We start from the raw sequence: 21,408 nt of genomic DNA on the forward strand, positions 1-21,408 counted from the left end.
CAGGGTCCAGGGGGTCAGGGTCCAAGGCGGGCAGGGTCCAGGGGGCAGGGTCCGGGGGGCAGGGTCCAGGGGGCAAGGTTGGGGGGACAGGCTTAAGCCCCCATGCAGGCAGGCCAGCAATCTGAAGGGAGTGAAATTCATGGGGGAGTTGTGATGGGCATTGCCCCCTCCTCTGTGGGGCCTGTCAGGTGGCATCTGCTGGGAAGATGGCTGAGCAGGGCTGGTGAGCTGGGCAGTGCATGTGTCCAGCTTAGAGGCTCAGGACGGGCCACTGCAGCAACACACGTTCCAGACAGCCAGCAGCGCCGTTTCCACCGTGATTGGTGCCGTGCCTAGCGCTCTCGCCAAAGCCTGGAAGCTTCTTTTTGATGGGCCTTCAATCTTTGTAACGTAAAATAGTTACGAATATCCAGCCAGTTGGATAGACGTTTTCGAAACTGCGTTAGACCATTTCTTTTGGTGCTTTCTGAGACAGAACGTATGGAAGTTAACAAAATATCTTAGAATGATTTTACTTTTTCCAAGTATTCAAATAGATTTTTCTGCATTGAGCATCTCTTTTGGCCCCTGTGCTATAATTTCATGAAATCCTTAGGACTTAACTTTGCCCCGTAATCCATGTGACCCCGAGGTTTCCATGATTCAGAACGTTTCTGATGCCACGTTTTAGCTTTCCGTCTCCTTTTTTATGTCCTCTGACATTTCTCCTTGATATCATTTTTTTCCTCCCTCTTATTGCCAATTTTAGCTGAATTTGTAGAAGTAAAATCGCTGACGTTTTTCTTTGCATTAGTCAGGATTCTTCAGGTCGCACGTGATGGAAACCCAATGCCAAGTGGCTTCAGTAAAAAAGGGCTCCCTGTGGTTGGGAAGCCGGGGAGGCTGGCTGTAACTCGCACCTCTGACCACATCCTCTGGGTTTCCTCTCTTTGGCTCCGGTCTGCTTGCAGGTTCAGCCCACGTTCGGAACATAGATGGCAGTGTTTAGGGAGGAGAGTGAATGGCTGGATGGAGAGGATGCAAGGATGCTTAGATGGTGAAGTAAACAGCTTTTACTCTATGCCTTTGTGATGTCTTGTTTTCTTATTGAAGTGTAGTTGATTTACAAGATTGTGTTAGTTTCAAGTGTACAGCAGAGTGACTCAGTTATGCATATATATCAATATCTATTTCTTTTCCAGATTATTTTCCACTATATCAATAGGTTATTACAAGATATTGAATACAGTTCCCTGTGCTGTACAGTAGGTCCTTGTTTGTTACCTATTTTATATATAGTAGCACGTATATGTTAATCCCAAACTCCTAATTTATCCCCCCCCCCGCTTTCCCTTTGGTAACCATAAGTTTGTTTTCTATGTCTTTGAGTCTGTTTCTGTTTTATATATAGATTCATTTGTACTACTTTTTTAGATTCCACCTATAAGCGATATCATATGATATTTGTCTTTCTCTGTCTGACTTACTTTACTTAGTATGATCATCTCTAGGTGCATCCACATTGCTGCAAATGACATGATTTCATTCTTTTTCATGGCTGAGTAATATTCCATCGTATGTATGTACCACGTCCTCTCTATCCATTCATCTGTCAGTGGGCACTGGGGTTGCTTCCGTGTCTTGCGTGCCTTTGTGGTATTTATCTCGCTCATCCATTGACCCGTGCTGCTGGTCTTTGGCTACATTCCTGATAAACCAGATGCGGGAACAGGGAGTTTTTTGGACTCTCAGGCACTTCCTATATATTATTCTCACTAATTTTGGCAACAGACTTAAAAGCCGGTTGTTCTCACACACATTGTGCCAGCGGGGAAACAGCCCCACTGCAGCTGAGCCTGGGGCATGGCTGCGGTCAGCTCTGGCCTCTGAGGCGGGGCACCCCGACTCGGCCCGCCTCTCGGCGATAGGCTCCCTGTGACAGCCCAGATCAATCGTGCCAGTCGTGTGTTATTTATACTTGGACACATGCTGCACCCTGCATTCATCTGGGCGGGTTAGATGCCACGCACGCCGGCGGTAATAACTATAAATAAGACGCAACTTGCCGACTAGGCATGGGTCCCCTTTTAGGTAGAAGTTCTGGCTAAATTAACCCCAGGATGAAACCAAGTCAGAGCTTGAGTCATCTTTGAAATAAATTTTAAAAAACCCAACTAAACACCCCCCCCCCCCACACACACACAGAGGCCACCTTCCCTCCATCCACGGCTAACAGCAATCTCGGGGTTTGGTGTCAAAATGGTGAAAATGCTAATTGCAGTCAAGTCTGTGTTAGAGACTCACCTGCGAGTGTCCGTTTATGTACCAGGGAAACTTTAGCCCCAAAGCATTAAAAATAAGTCTGCAAATTTATGTTCGGAGTGCAGCTGAGTCTGGGGAGGGTGGGCTGGGGTGGGCTGTCAGGGCCTTGCCCTCTTTTTCTAGGTCAGTAGCTGCTCCCTCAGTTTCCTGGGCGTGAGAAATGCACTTTGTGAGTCAGGAAGGATGCTTTTCACTTTTCGATTTTTCCACCTCGAATTAAACTTTTTCCCTCCTGAGAGCAGGCTGATGATTTATGATGCAGGTATCAGCGAGGGGCCAGGCTTCCCAAGGGTCTATAAATAGCATCTCCTCAGCCATAAATGGGAGGGAGGCTGGACATTTGGAGGGAGACGTGCTTTGCTTCCCTCCGGAGCCTGCAGCCTGGTGAGCCCGTGAGGCAGACGCTCTCTCCTCTTCGCCACCTTCCTTTCTCTCTGGGTAAGTTTCCTCCGCTTCTTTCCTTTTCTGATGTGAGGCTTTGGAGGAAGGAAGGATAGCGTGTAGAAGCTGGCTGCACTCAGATTTCCTAAGCAGAGGGTGTCAGGGTGAAGCCATGGGAACCAATGAACTCCACTCCATGCAGAAAAAGTCAGCCAGTAATTAGAGCCAAGGTCTGTGTTTCTTTGACTGGATTTGAATATTTTCTGTGTTGTTAGGAGGTTCTGAGCCCCTCCCCAGCCCTTGCACTTTAACCCTGGTTTTTGCAGCATCTCCTTTGGGTCCCTGAGTTGGTTGATGGATGTCTGCAATTTTCACGAGTCACAGAAATGAGAGCCTCTGTCAGGAGAGGGCAGGTTTGAAATGGTGTGAAATACAATTGGATATTTTCTTAAGAGAAACAGAAAGAAAGCAGGGCCATTCAGCTCAGACCTGGACTGTAGCATCTAGGGGAGGGGACAAAAACAGTACTTCTGGTCACTGTTTCTAAGTTCTCACCTCACAATGATGCTTTTCTCCTTTGTGCTTTTCTTTTTTTTTTTTTTTTTTGCGGTACGCGGGCCTCTCACTGCCGTGGCCTCTCCCGTTGCGGAGCACAGGCTCCGGACGCGCAGGCTCGGCGGCCACGGCTCACGGGCCCAGCCGCTCCGCGGCACGTGGGATCTTCCCGGTCCGGGGCGCGAACCCGCGTCCCCTGCATCGGCAGGCGGACTGTCAACCACTGCGCCCCCAGGGAAGCCCTCCTTTGTGCTTTTTGATGCATTATGATCCTGCAGGATTTTCAGGCTCGGTTCCCCTAAGAGAGCCTGAGCTTCCTCTGGTCATGCTCTTGAAACGCTGCCCCAGAGAAAGGCAGTGGAGTTGGATGCCTGCACCCAGAAGGCCCGGGAGGGGCAGTGAGGCAGGAACGTGGGGTCTCAGTGCTTGGAAATGCTTAGCTCTCCCCACCTCCTGGTCTCAAGGTCCTTCCTCACTGAGCAGAAGTAAAACAGGGGTCGAAGAGCACGCGCAGCAAAGACCATTTGGAGTAGCTGTTTACTAGACTGAGTCTGGGTTCTATGTGCAGCGAGTTTGCATGCAGCTAACTCTGAATTAGGGACCTTCGCCCATGTGCCTGTGCTTCAGGAAAACAAGGAGAACCTGTGGGTGAAGTTTATGGGATGAAATATTTGTGTAACCATCGATTTGTTTTTAATTCTCACAATTTATGAAAAATGTGGCCAGTCGCTGGGTTGACGGAAAGCTCCTGTCCAGGAAGCAGCGCATTATCTTGTTTCTCCATCTAATTTGATCCTGCTTAAGCGATGGGGCCGGATGGATCAGGCTCCCTGGAAGAACTCTGGAGCTTCAGGGAGAGAGGTAGCTGAGCAACCTGCTAAGACATTCAGTCCTGGGGCTGAGAGGCTCTTTGGGGGACACTGGGAAGCTGGCTGACAGACATTAGAGGTCAGGCCACGTTGGATGTGAGGATTTTAAGAGTTATGCTGTGCTCAGTTATATTTACTTTTGGAGCCGAGTAGTTTGGAAAAACCTTGGGGAAAGTAGCTCCTGCTGTGAATGGAACCCGTCTTGGGAAGTGAGGGCATAGTTCCTTGGGGCTGTGCACCAACTGTACCCTTTCTCTTTCTCTAGAAGAGCTTTAACTTGGTGTGTTCGTGGACTTCAACAACTTTAGCTGCACAAACAACAATTTCTTTTATTAAATGGAAGTAAATGTGTTTTCACTGAAACGTTTTCACAGATTAAAACCCTTCTTGGTGACATGAGAGATCGGTTCCAAGTAGTCCTCGCAGGAAGGGATCGGGACGGAGCCTGTCACGGACGCACAGCCCCCTGTGCTTGAGGACAGGCTCGCGTTTCATTTCAGTGTCATGATTCCCAAACGCGTCAGGAGCGATGGTGGGTGAGAAGCAGGCGGCTGCAGAGTCAGACGCAGGGACGGAAGTTTGGCTCCGTCACCGGGAGCCAGTGACCTGAGGGTTAGTTTCATCACCTGAAGCAGTTTCCTCGTAGGAAAGGTCGAGATTCGAACCAGGACAGAATAAGGTGATGCATCTCAAGTTGTGTAAATTCACTCACGATTGCTGGAAACACCAGAACCTGTGTGTCTGACCAAGGTCGACTCTGCTTCTTTGGTATTTGAGGGCGGTCAGTGGGCGGAGCGTGTTGCCTCCGGTGGTTTTAAACTTGGCCACAGATCCGGGCGCTGCTGGCGCTTGAAGGAATGTCCCTGCTTCCTCCTCTGGCCCCTCTGTTCTCAGCGAAACGAACTGAGACCCGAGAGCTGGGTGGGAGGCAGGGTCAGCGCTGGAATCCAGCCCCCGACGCCCCCTGCATGCGGGACTCACCCCCCAGAACTGCGCTGGGGGCCGCTGTCTTCGCTGTCTTTTGAGGCGTCAGCTGGGGGTCGTTTCCCTAAAGAGGAGAAAGTGGAGAGAGCTCTGTGCACACCGCCCGCCACGCCCTCCTCTCGGTGGGGTCCCCCTAGCACAGCTGGCCACGCCCCTCACGGCCCCAGGCTGAAGGGGCTCGGAGCCCATGCTGAGCCTGCAGGGAACTCGCTTCCACGAGGCGTCCTCACCCCTGTTTGCTGGCCCCCAGTGGGGACAGGGACACCCGGGCAGGTTCTGGAATTTTTTTTTTTTAATTTTATTTATTTATTTTTGGCTGCGTTGGGTCTTCCTTACTGCACGCGGGCTTTCTCTAGTTGCGGCAAGCAGGGGCTACTCTTTGTTGTGGTGCGTGGGCTTCTCACTGCGGTGGCTTCTCTTGTTGTGGAGCACGGGCTCTAGGCGTGTGGGCTCAGTAGTTGTGGCACACAGGCTCAGTAGTTGTGGCTCACGGGCTTAGTTGCCCCGCGGCATGTGGGATCTTCCCGGACCAGGGCTCGAACCCGTGTCCCCTGCATCGGCAGGCGGACTTTTAACCACTGTGCCACCAGGGAAGTCCCCAGGTTCTGGAATTTGAGGTCCACTGAGCAGAGCCCAGATGGGTGGCCTGGCGTGGGCTTGGGCTGTGTGGTGGCCCTTCCTGTGCACCTGGGCTGGGCTTGAGGCCCATAAAGTCAGTGAGCGTGGGCAGGGGGTCCCATGCACAGGAGGTGGGAGTTTGCTGCCTTCCCTGGAGCAGGCGTCCCTAAGATGTCTCTGTCCTTGAAGTGCAATGGCCCCCGGTCCAGGCTCGGCCGGCGCGGCGCAGGGCAGGTGCTCCAAGTGCGGGTGGGTCAGCTAGCAGAGAATCACGTGGGCTGAGCCCTGGGTACCGCCGCGGTCCCATGGTGTCTGGGGGTCGTACCTCCAGCAAGTCCACGGTCAGAGCGAGAGCACGGACCCACGTGCACTTGACTCCGGCCCTGCCGCCAATTGCCGCGAAGTGCCTGCTCCTGGCAGGAGGCGTGGGGACCCGCCGGCCGCACGAGCTGGCGTCACGTCAGCCCAGGACACGCCGGGTGCTGACTGCACTCGGAGCCCGCAGGTCGCTGGCTGTGAACAGAAGCAGGGTCCCACCAAGGGGGGGCTCTGAGGGTGCTAGCTGCCACACTCTAAACATGTCGAGATAGCTTATCCTCTCCGGTCACCTAGGCCATGTTTGGACTCTTTTCTCTGCCAAGAAACACAACCGGATCTGAAGGGTCACTCCGCACAGATGTAAGTAAATCTTGTGACGGGACAGGACCACTGGTGCAACAGCAGGTGCAGGGGCTGTTCTGGGTTTTCCGGCTGTAGCTGACTTTTCCTCCATGAGCGCAGGGGTGATGGGAGAAGGCGTCTAGGTGAAACTGGCTCCAAGTGGTGACCCGTGTGCCCCAACACATCAATCCAGTGACCTGTCCCCAGCACCGGAGTGTGTACCTTATGGGCGGAAGCTTTCCTTGAAGATTCACCCTGAGTAACTCATTGGGAAATCCCAGAGACGCAGTCGAGGATATTGTGCAAATATTAAAGTGATAAGTGCCTGTTTTCAGACACCCTGTCCTACCTGCAGAATTCAACTTAACCACAACAAACAACAATAGTGTGCTAGGGGCGGTTCCCAGTTTTGGTTGTGAAAAGCAACCTCCCTCCCAAGCACGGTGCCAGCGCCGTGCAGATTCAGTAGAACGTCCAAGATAGAGAAATGGTAGCTCAGCCCGAGGTCACTTCACAGTAGTGCTGGAGTGGGAAGTCGATCCTAGGCCTGTCAGGTGTCAAAACCTGTGCACTTGACCTCAGCGTTATGGTACCTCTTTCAAAACGGGGGTGGGATGGAGGCGGTATGTTTTTATTGGGTTCTTTTAGGTGCAACATTCTATTATATATTTATAGTCAAATGTATGCCAGCCACAAGACACACGCTGGACCCTCAATGGAGACGTGGTAGTTGGTTGACTAGCTGGTTTTTAGGAGGGAATTTTGAGATGAGTTAGTGTGGAAAAGAATAGAAGACCTCAGAAGAGAAGTCTGGTGGCCTCTGGATGGGCAGGCACTTTTTGTATGTTTTTAGGGAAATCACTTCTCCTCTCCGGCTGTCGGGTCCCCTGCTCCACTCGTCCTCCCCCATAGAATAGGGGTTTGGATAACCCCCAAGGATCTTTCCAAGCTCTATAATTCTGTGATTCTAGGAAATCACAGTCTAAAGGGAACGGATCCTGAGACATAGACCTGGAGCAAATTCTGTGCCTGTAAGGTTTTCTAACATTTGCTTAGAGGTGTACGCTGCCATGAGGGATGAGGGTGAGGGCCCGTCTCGGGACAGGACCTGGCGTCTTCTGCCCGTTTCCACCCCCGTGTCCCCTGGGGCTGTGCTGTGAGGCCTCCCAAGGATCCTTCTTTAAATTGGGGCAGATTTTTCCAATTTCAACACAGATGACAAAAATGGAGCTCGGGTCTGGAGGAGTTCTTGTGCCCCTTTATTTGGGAGGTTAATAATCACAGGGGTTTAGGGACCTTGTCTGCGTCCCTTTGTAGAGAGAGTCAAGCAGCCGGGTAAGTTGGCATTTTACTTATCTGGGTGAACACGTGCAGCAAACGGCCGTCTAATACCTGCGCTGCTTCACATCCCCACATCCTTGCTTCAGGGTGGGTCTCGAACACTTCTTGTCTGGGGAGAATTTAGCCAAAGAGCACTCACTTCCCCGCATCCCCCAGACTTTGGAGCTGGGCTTAGCCCCCAGGCCTGCCCCTCCCAACCAAGCAAGCCGACAAATAGCCAGTGAGATGGGATTTTAGGGGACTGGGTCTGGAAGGCTTCCTGGAGACCGTTCTGTTCTCAAACCCCCCTTCAGAGCAGGAGAGTCTTCACCTCCTGCGCGGATGCCAAAACCTCCATGCGGCTGCATGCTTTCTGGAGCGACGTTTCCTGTCTGCTTTTCCCGAGATCCTGAGCCCCCGTGTTTTCCTGCTTCCCACTTTGCCCTGGGATGTCCTCTGCCTGCCCCACCTCCACCCATCACCTCCCCAGTCCATTGGGCTCTTCTCAAATGTCACCTGCTTCAGGGCCTCTGGCTGCCGTGGCCCTGGGCCACGTGCTCCCCGTTACTTCCCAGCACATTTTGTGTCTCCTTTGCTCTTATCTCCTCCTCTCTTGTAGTCTAAGTGTTGTTTACTTCTCTGACCTGTGCTTTAATTATTTTTATCCTTATCGCTCACATTGCTTTTCACGTTGCCTTGAACAAACTAGGCAGTTTATAGACATTGGGTGAGTTTACAATTAAGTGAAATGTGTGGCTCAATCTTCTAATTTTTATGGAAGCAAACAAGAAATGAAGTCAGGTCCCAGGGAACTTAATAGGTGTCTAGATTATTTCCTCTTAGAGACTCTTTCTTATATTCTCTTCCCCCACAAGGGTTTTGTGTTAATTGGAGTTGATTTTCCTCTCTGGAACAACCTAAAAGGTTAGTGTGAATTGAAGGACCCTGATTACTTTAGAAATTCCAGGACCTCTGCTCTATTTGTTACTCTTTTTCCTAGGTGTCCACAAAGATGTCACTTGTTGCCGTGCCCTTCTACCAGAAGAGACACAAACACTTTGACCAGTCATACCGTAATATTCAAACAAAGTACCTTCTGGATGAATATGCAGCGAAAAAGTAAGTTGTAATTCACTGATGGGGCAGGCCGAGCCTTGATTACGAGCTTTGTCTGGCTTTCAAGGCAAGAAGCTTTATCCAGTCCCCTGAAGCCTGGAGATGAACTGGTTTAGCCGGGGAGGTAGGGAGGGCCGTGCTCCCCAATGCCCGTGTCCAGAGCCAGACGGGGAACGTGGCTGACCCGGCTGCACAGCTAACTTTGTGTGGGGCACTGCATGGCATCGTGGCAGGTCCTGGCAGATCCTAGTAGATCCTGGCAGGTCCTGGAAGATCCTGGTAGATCCTAGGAGATCCTGGCAGGTCCTGGCAGATCTTGGGAGAACCTGGCAGATCCTGGTAGATCCTAGGAGATCCTGGCAGATCTTGGGAGATCCTGGGAGACCCTAGAAGATCTGGCAGATTTTGGCAGGTTCTGGCAGATCCTGGGAGATCCTGGGAGACCCTAGAAGATCTGGCAGATTTTGGCAGGTTCTGGCAGATCCTGGGAGATCCTGGGAGACCCTAGAAGATCTGGCAGATTTGGCAGGTCCTGGCAGATCCTGGGAGATCCCGGCAAATCCTGTAGATCCCGGCAGGTCCTGGTAGACTGGCTCTTAGCCCCTGGTTTAGCTCATGAGTCATGGACCTTTAGTAATTGCTCCTTGACTTCACTCTTCTTCACATGCCTTCCAGAGCTAGAATCTAAAAGGTCACCAAAAAGCGAGGGCAATGAGAAGGAAACCCATGGGAAAGAATGTCGATGGGACAGAAGTTAATGGGGGCCAAGTGAAGATCGGATGGAAGCCCATCTCAATGATAATTTTGCTACGTTAATAATAATGTAGCAAAAGGTAGATTTTTTTGTTCACTGCCTGATAGGCTGGTGTCAAGCCGCAGCCTCATCTGTGAGATTCTGAGGTTCTGCGTCTGCAGGGGCCAGCGGCACATGCCCTGGCCGCCCGCGTTTCTGCGGTGTTAATTTAGGAGGTGGACACCGGGCACGGGCTCCGGCCTCAGGTCCCCGTCCCCAGCCCCTATATTTAGAACCACCTGTGGTCCTTGTGGTTAGCTGCCACCCTGGTAACAAACAAAGCCAAACATTCTCTGCCCCTCCCAGCAGCCTCAGGGAGCTTCAGATCCCTTAAGATATATATATATATATATATATATATATATATATATATATATGTGTGTATATATAATCATGGCCTCAGGCCAAAAGGGCCTGGAAGGCACTGGCTGGCCTGAGGGAGGGGCAGGGGTGGTGGGCAGCTGAGTCTGGGGGCGCCCCTGTGGGGGATGGGCCCGTGCAGACGGGCTGGAGGCCACACTTAAGGATGTGTGTGTGTGTGTGTGTGTGTGTAAGCGCATACACACAGGTGTGCCTGCAGGCATGTGCATGTGTGTGTGTCCGCACGTGCAGGTGTGGGTGCCCTGCATTTCGAGGATGGTTTGGGGGCGTGGAAAGGGAGTGATGTTGTTTGTGGCGATGCACTTTTACACTTCTCCACCACATGTGATTTTTCCCATGTTCGCCAAGGCGCGCTTCCAGCCAGACGTCTTCCCAGAAATCTGTCACTCAGAAGTCGTCCTCGCAGAGCGAGTCCAGCCAGACGGCAGTGGGGGGGGCCACCTGCAGGTTGTGTGCCAGGAGGGTGGCCGCGCTGGAAGAGGACGAGCAGGAAAGGAGGCACAGGTAACGCCCCGTCCTCTCTGCCCGCCGCCAGGCCAGCCCCAGGGGCCCTGCGCTGCCCCGGGGCCTGGGCGGGGGCTCTGCAGTCAGAGAATGAGGCGGGGGGCATAGCTGAAAGGGGACGTGTGTGAACCGGGAAGGGAGCACTTGCTGCTGTGAAAGCCACGCACGACCGTTTTCAGTCGATTCTTATTCTCCACCGTCATCGTCTTGATTGATCCCGACAAGGAAACGACCGGGGATGGATTTTCTGCATCTTCGTGCAGAAGAGACCCCTGCGGTCCAGAGGACCCGTGGCCACTGTCCACACGTTGCAGCTGGCTTGGCCTCAGGCCTCTGTCCTCTCCCCCCAGATTCACTCCCTTTCCCCGGAAAGCACGCTGGTCACATGCGGAGGCCTCGGGACCTAAAGGTCTGAGTTGGAGTTTTCGAATTTCCACCACCAGCCTCTTCGGCGATTAAGGAACAGCTGTGAGGCTGGAGACTTGAGTGTGGAATCTTCTGAAGAGGGGCCAGGATTCCAGCCACGTGTCCGTGTGGACACAGAGCTGAAGGGAGGGGATTCTGTAGACCCTCATGCTTCACATTTCTACAGACTCAGCTCATGGGGAAGATGTCACAGGAATGGGGTGGGTTACTAAGAATGTCGGTCTTAAAATTATTTCCAGATCACAGAGAAACAGGTGGTCAACTGACTTGGATCTTTTCAGAACAGAGTACGTGAGCATCTCATGAATGCCTCATTTCGTGTCTGCCCTATTTTTCCCCCCTCACCTTCTCCTCCTACTTATTTCTAGAAAGTTTTCTCTGTATCGCTAAAACACTCAAAACCGGAAGGAAAGTGAGATTCGACTCAACGTGTTTCAGTCTGAAAGTTGCACTATGACTAAGGAATCTGTGTAGTAAAAATATTGTACAGCTGAAAAGATTAGCCTTTATTTAAAAAAAATTTTGAATCATCTTTTAGATGCCTTATGGGAATTTTGCCCTGAAAATTAATTTTATTGTCAAGTGAAGACTTCTTTTGTAAAAGAATCACTTCAGAATGTGTACCTTAACAAACTGGATTTTTATGTGTTGGATTATTTCAGAAAGGGTTCTACTATGCTTAAGGTTTTGGCTGGTGAGAAGACCGGAGCTTTATAATTTTATTTTAATCAGTTATACCTTGGTGTGATCTTATCCCATAAAGTTCCTATTCCTCAGTTTTCTGGGGTGAAATAAGTGGGGAAAGTAAGCTCGTGTTAATTTGAACAGTCAGGGAGTGGGTTACCATGATTGATGTGGTTTCAGCAAAAATGACTTTTGTGGCGATCCTGGCTGTTGGAAGTCTTCCTAAAACACATGAAGCTACTCTTGCAAAATAGCAAATCTGACTCAAGAATGTATTTTGATTCTTGATGACTGATTATAAGGTTACTGTGTCCCTGGAGCTCAGGGTAAATGTCAGTCCCTCTGGGTAGGTGCAGTGGATATAGGTCAAGGCTGTGTCAGCTCTCCACGGAGCCCAGCACCCATGCTTTAGGATTCTGCATTTTAGGACCCTCACAGTATTTTATTCTCGCAACCCACGTGCATATCTCCCATGTGAAAGGTCTTATTGAAATTAGGTCTTTCCTCCTTTAAAAGTAAATCTAAGTGATTGGAGGTTTTGGTGAGCTGGGCCCGAGTTAATGGAGATTTTATCGCATATCGCAACCCCTGCTCTGTCCCTGCCATTGGAGGGAGCCCGGTGTAGGGTGATTTGAGGAGTTCGAAGAATTCCAGTCCTTATTATGATAATTCACTACTCTTGCTGGCCTTAGGCGTTACTGAAAGTACGTATTTATTCCTTACCTCCTGTGGCAGATATGAGTTTAACCTACAGGACAAATCGGTCCTTGGAGAGAGATGAAGTTATGGGTTCATCAGTTTGAGTTAAGCTATGTCTTCATGTAAAATAAATACCAGCGAGACATCGGCGTGCCCTGAAGGGTCTGGAAATCTCCACAGGGGATTAGAAATGCCCCTTTGATGCCTCTGCTGCTGTCCTGTGAGAAGTGGGCCTCCCTGCGTTACGCAGCTGCCCGAGGGGCTTGTCTTCAGGGCAAATGCACGATGAGTGACATCATTCTACACAAGGGGGCAGTGTCACAGTCACCCCATCACAGACTAGCAGGGGCGCCTTCTCAATGTCCCAGATCACAGTATTTGGGGCTGGGCAGGCCCGGGGGAGCGATTCTAGTTCTAATATTTATTGTAAAACATTCGGGGCTGGCGGTGCTATTGACAAGTGCAATTCACATGGACATTTTAAACGAGGTCCAGGTGGGACTTCTGATCCTTTAAGCGTATCAGGACAGTTTGCGGCACGAATAGAGATTTGCCCTTGCTGACGCTGTCATTGAGTGGGATTCACTGCAGACAAGAAGGCTGGGTTCCGGCGAGCCCTCTTAGCGAGGCGCTCGCTGTTTCTCCCACAGGGGCCTACAAGATCATTTCTGTGTGTGGGGCTCCGTGAGTGAAGGGGAGCCGGGCCTTTGGGATTAGGGTGATGTGATGGGTGTGCACCTGTGCCTAAAAACCTAGACGCTTGTTCTCCTCCGTGGAGAATCACCATGAGCAGAGGGTGTGGGGAAAGGCCGGAGGGGCGTGGAGATGACCTCTAAGCAGCGAGGAGATCGTGGCGGTGCATCCGGGGAGGGGACGCAGGCGGGTGTGGGGTGGGCTGCGCTGGTCGGAAGTGAAGACGAGGCTGAGTCAGCACCCGCTCAGGGTTTAGCTTTTATTATAGCTCCTATATCTCCACGGTTCTGCTTGGAGAAGCTGCAGAGTTTCCTGAAACTCTGTGTTCGATCTCCAACTTCCCGGACACCTGACACCAGGCCTGCGATTTGCGCGGTGTCTGGAGAAGCGTGGACTCTGGTGGTCAGGGCTGCGGGGGTGGGGGTGGGGGCGGGAGAAGCCGGGGAGGGGGGGAGCTGCCCGGGTTCTAGGACGGCTTTCCCCACACCACTGGGCCACTCAGAGCAGAAAGTCCTCCAGTCTGACACCCCACCTTTATAAGCCACGTCCACCTGGTCCCCGCCTCCCCGGCTGCACACTTGATGCTGCCGTTTTCCCTTCCCGGGCAGCCCAGGGAACGGCAAGCATCTGGCTCTGCTGGGGCCTCGGGAACGCCGTGGTGAAGGAGGGGATGGGGCCGGGGAGGGGTGACAGGGTGGCTGGACGCACCGCTGGGCCGGGCAGCGCCAGGATGTAACCTGTGGAGCCCACAGAGGTGGCCCTCGGGCCCGAAGGGAGGTGCCCCTCATTTCTCTGCCCCGACAGATTAAGAAGCTGCTGACTGTATCCTTTTACTTTTTCTAGAATACAGACTTATTTCTTAATTTGAATCTGTTAGTTCAGAGGCTTTACTTCAGTCTTAAATTCACTCAGAAACGGCAGCCTGTGAGGAAAACGAGTGGGTCCTGGGAGTCGCTGCACAGAGGAGAGCTTGCCAAGAAGCAGAAGTAGCTTCTCTCCCACCTTCTCCTCGAGCCCACTTAGGAAGCCCCCGGGGACCGCGTGGCTGGTCCCAGGCCCCCGGTGACCACAGGCCCTTTGCACATGTCCCGAGAATACTGTGGCATCTTGGCTCCTGCAGGTACCAGTCACTGGTGGCTTCCTACGGGGAGGCCAAGCGGGAGCGTTTCCTCAGCGAGCTGGCCCAGCTGGAGGAGGACGTGCACCTGGCCCGCACCCATGCCCGGGACAAGCTGGACAGATACGCCCTGCAGCACGTGGACAGACACGGCCTGCAGCACGCGGTAGGGGCGGGCGGGTGCCGGGTGCAGCCGTGTAGTCAGCACGACGCTCGCGGGCCTGGTGGCGGGAGCCTCGCGCCCCTGGCACCCTGACGCGCTGCTTCCCGGGGCAGGTGGACGACAGGCTGGCCTGGGAGAGGCACTCACTTGAGGAAGAGCTGAGCAGAGCCCCCGAGATCCTGGTGCAGCTCCGGTCGCACACCATCTGGGAGCGGATGTCTGTCAAGCTGTGCTTCACCGTGCAGGGCTTCCCAACCCCCGTGGTGCAGTGGTGAGTGGGGGCGCCTCCCAGGGGCGGAGGCCCGGCTGCTCTTCCTTTGAAGGATCTGCAGCTGTTGACTCACCTGAGCGGATGGAGAAGATCCACCTGCGGGGAGCGCGCGGCACCTACTCCAGGGACCAATGCTCTTGAAACTCACCAGGAAATGCGCGCGTGAAAACACACGGAGGGGCCCCTGGAAATCCTAGGCAGGCGTTTTCATTTTAGTGCAATTGACCCAGATGATTTTCCAGAGGACTTTTATTGAAAACCAGGTTCCCGGAAATGACCTGTGTTTACCTGCAGCTCTGCTTTTACTCATGTAAGTGGAGACCCTAAACTCCAAGGCTCTGGAACCACAGTGAGAGGGTTCCTCGGGCCTTGTGACGCTGGAAATTAAATAAGCCCCACCGACACTTTTAGTTTCAACGAATGTTGCCAAAACTAACTTGTATATTCCTTTATTTTCCCACTTGCTGGTACCGAGCCCCAGGGTCTGTCGTTGGCCGCAGCACCGTGCTTTCACGTGCGTCCTGGGTTAGGGCTCTCAGCCTGCAGGGCAGGAAAGTAGTGGCTCCGCCCTCTGGCTGCTCACGAGGCGGGCTGGGGAGGCTGAGAGCCGCCACCCTTGCCCTAGGGGGAGCCGTGGCCCTGCTGTCCTGGGGGGACACTGAGGCCAGCCTCCTCCAGGCAGGGTCCAGAGCAGTTGGGTCTCTCCACGTGCGCTCCGGCTACACTGCGGCCTCCCTCCGGAGGCTGGACCAGGGCCTAACCGACACTGGTTACGTTTTTTCCTTGGAATGATGTATCCAGAGTTCCTAACTAGTTCCAGGGGACCTTTGGCCCATGCTCTGTCCCATGCAGGTTGAGCGTTGCCCAGGTGGCCTGAGTCCTGCAAGAGCCACCTCCCCTTAAACAGCCAAGAGAGGGCTCTGGGCCTTTCCCGTAGCTGCTCCCGTTCTGGCCACCGCCTATGATCTGAGTGGTGAATCAGGCAGAAGCAGAGCGGAACATGTGCCGTGTGTGTGTGTGTGCGCGGGAAATAGGAAGGTGGGGACACGTGCAAAACAGCCAGTCGGCCTTTACGCTCAGACAAGTGTTTCCCTCTTTCAGGTATAAAGACGGCAGCTTGATCTGCCAGGCAGGGGAGCCGGGAAAGTACAGGATTGAGAGCAAGTACGGGGTGCACACGCTGGAGATCAACAGGTAAGGGCTTGGCGGGCACAGCCGTGCCCCCGCACCTGCCCAGGTGATCAACCTCCCAAACACAGAAGCGGAGATCAGCTCACACCACATCTGAATTCCGCGTGACGTTCCTGGTGTTTCTGAGTTAAATATTGGTGGTAGAGGCTTCCCTTTGTTTCCTTGGGGTCAGGCCAGAGGGATGTGGATTCAGTGGTTGGTTCTGCGGGGCTCCTGTTCTGGGAACGAAAGGAGAAAACGGCCTAAGGAAGGACGGCAGTGCCAGGTGTGAGGGCCACGGGGAAACGCACAGACACCCTCACACCTGCTCAGCAGCCGGGCTGCATCTCCTGCAGGTTTGGGCAACAGTTCCTAAGCTCAACTCTTCAAGGAAATATGACCTTTATTTTCTTCTCATGGCAAATTGAAAACATGCAGTAAATACAGATATAACTAAAAGAAGGTAACGTTCATCCGTATTTCCAACGTTCAGGGTCGGTATCTTGGTGTACTTACAGCACTGCTGTTTCCCTTACACAACACACGTGTAGAACCGTACAAGCACACTTAGATTTTATTTTTTAACAAAAGTGAGATTCCGCTGTTCATTTACTCCCTGCTTTTCTGTATACACAGCTTTTACCTTTTACAAAAAGATCATAACATTATGCGGATTAATTAGGACAGAGGCTAACAGGTTACAGTTAAGGTGAAAATTTGTGCCGAGTCATAACCTTCTTTCTCTAGGTAAATTTGTTTAGAGAAGCTGGAGGCCCTGGCCCCATGGGCCCCACTGGCACTGTTTATTGAGAACCTACTATGTGCCCCACACAGTCTAGGAGCTTGTGTTAAAGCGACCAAAAACCTCAAGTGTAATAGAAAGGGAATCATACAGTAGATCAGGGTGATGATGCTGGGTGCAGGGGTCGGGGCATATGGCCTGGGGCTGGGGCGGGTGTGGGGTTAAAGGGGGGCCAGGCAGGCCTTAGAGGAGAAGACGTCTAAGGGGATGGAGGAGGGGACAGAGGCGTGGGGCGGAGGCTTCAAGGAGGAGCATCAGTACACCAGGGCCGCAGCAGTTGGTGGCAGTCTCAGGACAGAAGGGTAGAGATGTCACCAGAGCCGTGAAGGTCACCCCGGACCCTGTCACCGTCACAAGGCTGTTACTGGGGGCAAAGGGGAAGTGAAAGGTCTGACTTACGTTTCCAAAGTGTCACCGACTGCGAACGGATAGTAGGGCAGACTTGGACAGCTCGGCGGAAATTCAAGAAAGATGGTGGGGCTTGGACCACCGTGGACGAGGTGGAGCCGGCGGGGACCAACTTCGAAGTTAGATTTGCTGATGGATTGGATGTGGGTGTCAGTGAAAAAGAGGGGTCGCCGTCAGCCCCAGGGTTGGGGGCTCCGGCGTCAGCTGGGGTGCGGAAGGCTGGGAGTGGGCGGGGTCTAGGCATCCTACTTTCCTTCAATTTCCAAAATTTCCACAGGCAGTAAGCCATACTATCTAGAAAGAGAAACTTTCCTTCATTTTGAAGAGTATTTTTATTTGGTGGGGGGGTGTGTGTGACTCTTTTCTAACCTGGGGTGCCCTAGCAACTGGTTGTTTTCAAGCTGAATTTTAGTCATCGTTTTGAAAAGAGAAACGAATTCCCTTTCTCGAGTATGAAAAAGTCCTGTTCACACCATGTTGGCAACTTTTCAATTTGTACTGGGAATAAGAGAAGCTTTGAACCAGGTGAACTAAATCAGTGAGGCCCCAGTATATCCAGGTGTCCTCAGATATATTACTTGGAGTTTGCCTCAGCTTGCAAAGAGTGAAGGAATTTGGGACAAGGAAATTCCTGAGACGAACTTTTCTCTCAGTATTCTTACCCACATTGGGACGTTCTTAACAGATGAAATGTAGGTAGTCTTCAGAAGAAGAGCCAGGGGAAAGCCCACAAATTACAGCTGACCTCAGCTGTTCATTCCAAACTGCTGAGTTACCATCATCTGATCTGTGGCCGGCTAAGTGGTGAGGAATATGCTGGCCCCTTTGCTCCACTGGCTGGAGAATGAGCTCTTCTTTCTGTTACAAGAGTGACATGTATTCCTATGAATATTCTTTGGCCACTGTCGCCGAATTCTTGAAGTGCCGAAAAGAAAGCTTAGTTCCCTTTGGTACTGTTTGAATTTAAGCTGTAATTGATACGATTTTATATGCTCATAAGATTTTCTCTTGGGACTCATAGGGTGAGTTCTATTTCTTCAAAGAATTTTCATGCTGCTCTCGTGTTTTTATAAAGGTGTTTAGAACATCCTATCTTGTGTTTTATTCTAACCTCACCTCTCCGTGCTCCCTACTCCTCGCAGGGCGACTCCAGGGCTAATCTCTTCTTGCACTTTATTTTTAGACTTTGATATTCAAATTCTACTTTGAATTAAATTGTAAATCCCGTGTCAACACCGCTTAGAGTTTGAGTACGTGGGGCCTGACTACACAAGAGAAATTCACGTGCCACTTAAACGTTCGCCCGCCCCTCTTTAAAGGAGATGAAGTATTATTAGTTTCTCCCCTGGAGTGGTTTTGGGAGTGCTTCAGATTGAGACTTTGGGCTGCAAAAGTGCCCCATGGAAGTTTGTAAAAATTGAGACCAAAGGATACCACCTCTGTCTATTCTGGGCTGAGGTCCAAACAGAAAATAAACGCTTTTGCCCCTTGATCACTCGCTTGCAATTTCTGACAGCATGAAGTAGAGGCTCGAAATAGACTCTGTGGGCTGGCAAAGTGCTTCTCCTAGTGTGGCCTCGGGAAGGAGAGGAAGATTGGGGGCCCCTGGGCTGTGGTCAGGCATGTGGGTCTCCAAGTGACCTGTGAACAGAATTTTAAGTTGGGCACAGTCTCCTCCGAATCTGCAAAGTCCTGCCTGCCCGGTCCCTTGCTGTGCCCTCTGTCAGGTGCCCCCAGGCTCCATGCTTCCTGCAGCCCACCCCCTGCAAGAGCAGCCAACAAATATATATGAGCCCTCCCTCAATACACGCACGTGTGTTTACTTATAATCCATATATGTTCTACTGTATTTTATAGAATGTAAAACATTTACAAAAGAGATGTGCCAAAAGAACGAGACAAAAGTAAGCATAACCAGGAGTTCTAACTCTCGCCTGCACACTCCCTCGGCCCGGTGCGCCCTGCCTGGGGTCTGTTGCGGTAAATCAGTGGGTCTGGATATTTTTAGGGGGCATGGGCTTCTTTACAAATCAGATGACCCCGTGGAGCCTCTCTTCTGGATAGGTGCGCGTGAGCAGGTGTGCACGTGTTTGGTGCACCAAGATCCTGCCTCCAAGGCACCTTTTCCCCAGCCTGGTCCCTCCTGCTAAGCACCAAGTGCTAACTGGTTACTTGACCGGCTCTTAGCGCTAGAGCGTTAGGTACGTCTGCCTCCGCGGTCCTAATTCTGTGAGTCAACTGAGGAGCAGCTCAGACTCCGGCGGGAGACGCTGCTGTCCGGGTGGGCTTGGTGCCCGGGGCCCCTCCTGCCCCTTCTTCGCGTCTCAAGCCTCCTTCTTGGGTCCCTCCAGCTGTTCTCAGCTAAGAAACGATGGAGAGCAATTCACTGCCGTTCTCAAAACGCTTAGAAATCTGTGCTGTTTCACTGGAATGTAAACGCAAAGGAGAGGACCTTCTCCGGGGCGGGAAAGGGAACCTTTTTTGAACTTCAGTCCAAGAATTCAGCTAATACATTTCAATTAATAATATACCCAGTTCACACAGGGCTATACAGTTGCAAAGTATTTTCAAGTGCATTGTTTTATCTAATCGTCAGTGCCCCCCAAGTAAAGCGTAGGTATTCACAAAACGTATTTGAGAAGTTTCAAATACATACTGTTTATTTGTTAAAAAGTCAGTAGATGAGACTTATCAGGCTGGCCTGGTGAGGGCACAGATCTGAAATCAGAACTTGTAGCTGATGACTGCAGTCTTGTAATAGTCTCAGCAAACATAATTTTGCCCCGGATTTTATTCTGATTGTACAACATTGAAGAAAAGCCCCGATTCACAGCGATTGGTAGTCGCAAATGGGAACATTAAGTTTGACCTTGAAATCTCAGAATGTAATTCAGTTCAGCAGGGAAGGTGTGAGCAGCGCTGCCTGAGGGCCGTCAGGGCACAAACAAGTCAAGCGCAGCGCGAGCTGTGTCTGGGCTTCAGTGGGTGGCCTCTACGTGGTGTGTCAAGGGCGTGTTTCTACTGTTGTTTTAAAACCTGCTGAAATTCATACTGAAGAAGAAATTGGTAGCACATTTGGGAGATTTGGTTTGAAATCTGTGGGACACAGTTTGGAGACTACCGATACTAAGTAACGTCCAGAGAGGCTTTTGAGGGAGGGATTGAAGAAGATGGAAACAGGTTCATGGTGACTGACGGACACACTCTGAGTGACGTCTGTACACGGTCTTCTCGAGCACTTGATGTGGTTCAGGCACCGGTAACCTTCTCACTCAGCAGTGGGTAGGGGCGCTGACCAGCTGGGCCCGGGGAAGGTCTTGGCTCAGGTCCAGCGGGGGGAGGGCCGCGTCCTGTGCTGGGCTGAGCCGTCTCTCGGCGCTGGGTGGGGTGTCTGCTTTTGCCTTACGGCTCCTACTTCTGAGTCTGCGTCACAGTCAGGTTCCGTCGCAGCCTCGGGGTCAGGGGATTTGGTGCGGCAGTCTGTACAGGAGCCTCTGCCTCCCCCCGCCCCACCCCCCCGCATTGTTCTGGCTCCCGACTCCCCAGCGCATGCCCGCGGGCGGCCCAGCCCTCCGGGCTGCGGGGAGGGTGCGTCCCGCTAGTGGGGAGGGGTCATTGTAGAGCGAGGTGTAGGGCTAATCCCAGAAGAATACTCCCTGTTTGAAGAATGCGTTTATGAAAATACAGTGGTTTCATTGTTTAGAAGAAATAACCCAAGGGCAAGGTTAAAAAAAATCCAAGCGATGCCTAAGGTTATGGAAGAGAAGAAATTCTCCACTCGTCCCTAGACCCCCAGCCCTAGCCGTGTTCCCAGAGGTAGCTGCTGTGGCCTGTTTGTTGCGGGTGTGTGTGTGTGTGTGTGTGTGTGTGTGCACGCATCGTGTGTGTGGATCAGCAGAGAACGTTAATGCCCGGTGTTGGGGAAAGTGTCCGTGTTATGGTTACAGGATTTTTACGTGTTGTACCGTCACTCTTACTCTGAACTGCAGCTTTGTTGAGGGGCCTTGAGGTTGGCCTGTATCCCTCCAAGGTGAGCCTGAACGTAAGGCACTGGTTTGAACATCTGCGGTAGCGGCTCTGTCTCCCTCGAGCAACGGCAGTTACGGGAGGCCAGATGGCACCGCCGGGCGCCGTGGGACTGGATTAGAACCTCGTCGGGGCAGGGACGGGGTTCTTCCCAGGCAGCGTGGGTCCCTGAAATGTTCTCTCTCGTTTCTTGCAGACACTGTGTATTTTTTGTTCAAAGAAACTATTTTCAGCTCCAAGTGGAATAGAAAATACAATAAAATAACGAAGGACTTCCAAAGAACGGGCTTGTCTCTGGGTCACTGGATGCTTAAAGCATCTAAACATGAGGCCTGAGTAAACTCTTTCTGTGTTTTTGTCACTATGCCTGTGATGCCCATGCTTGGAGAGATGGCAGAAGGGCCAGAAAGCTGCAGAGTTCAGAGTTTTGTGGACCTTGTTCACCCAGCTTCTTTTTTTTTTTTTTT

At 51.9% G+C, this 21,408-nt stretch overlaps 1 protein-coding gene across 1 annotated transcript in view; it reads left to right on the forward strand.

Annotated features, from left to right (window-relative positions):
• Window positions 1-2,618: 2,618 nt before the first annotated feature.
• LOC102975554 (myomesin-2) overlaps window positions 2,619-21,408 on the forward strand; it is a 62,091-nt gene continuing 43,301 nt past the window's right edge. Inside the window, exons 1-6 of the mRNA XM_028484853.2 lie at window positions 2,619-2,739; window positions 8,689-8,807; window positions 10,327-10,482; window positions 14,105-14,267; window positions 14,378-14,535; window positions 15,637-15,729. Of these exons, the coding sequence (XP_028340654.1) occupies window positions 8,701-8,807; window positions 10,327-10,482; window positions 14,105-14,267; window positions 14,378-14,535; window positions 15,637-15,729 (677 nt within the window). The 5' untranslated portion in view covers window positions 2,619-2,739; window positions 8,689-8,700. The remainder of the gene's footprint in view (window positions 2,740-8,688; window positions 8,808-10,326; window positions 10,483-14,104; window positions 14,268-14,377; window positions 14,536-15,636; window positions 15,730-21,408) is intronic.

Source organism: Physeter macrocephalus, unplaced genomic scaffold, assembly GCF_002837175.3.
Source record: "Physeter macrocephalus isolate SW-GA unplaced genomic scaffold, ASM283717v5 random_254, whole genome shotgun sequence".
Lineage (NCBI taxonomy): Eukaryota > Metazoa > Chordata > Mammalia > Artiodactyla > Physeteridae > Physeter > Physeter macrocephalus.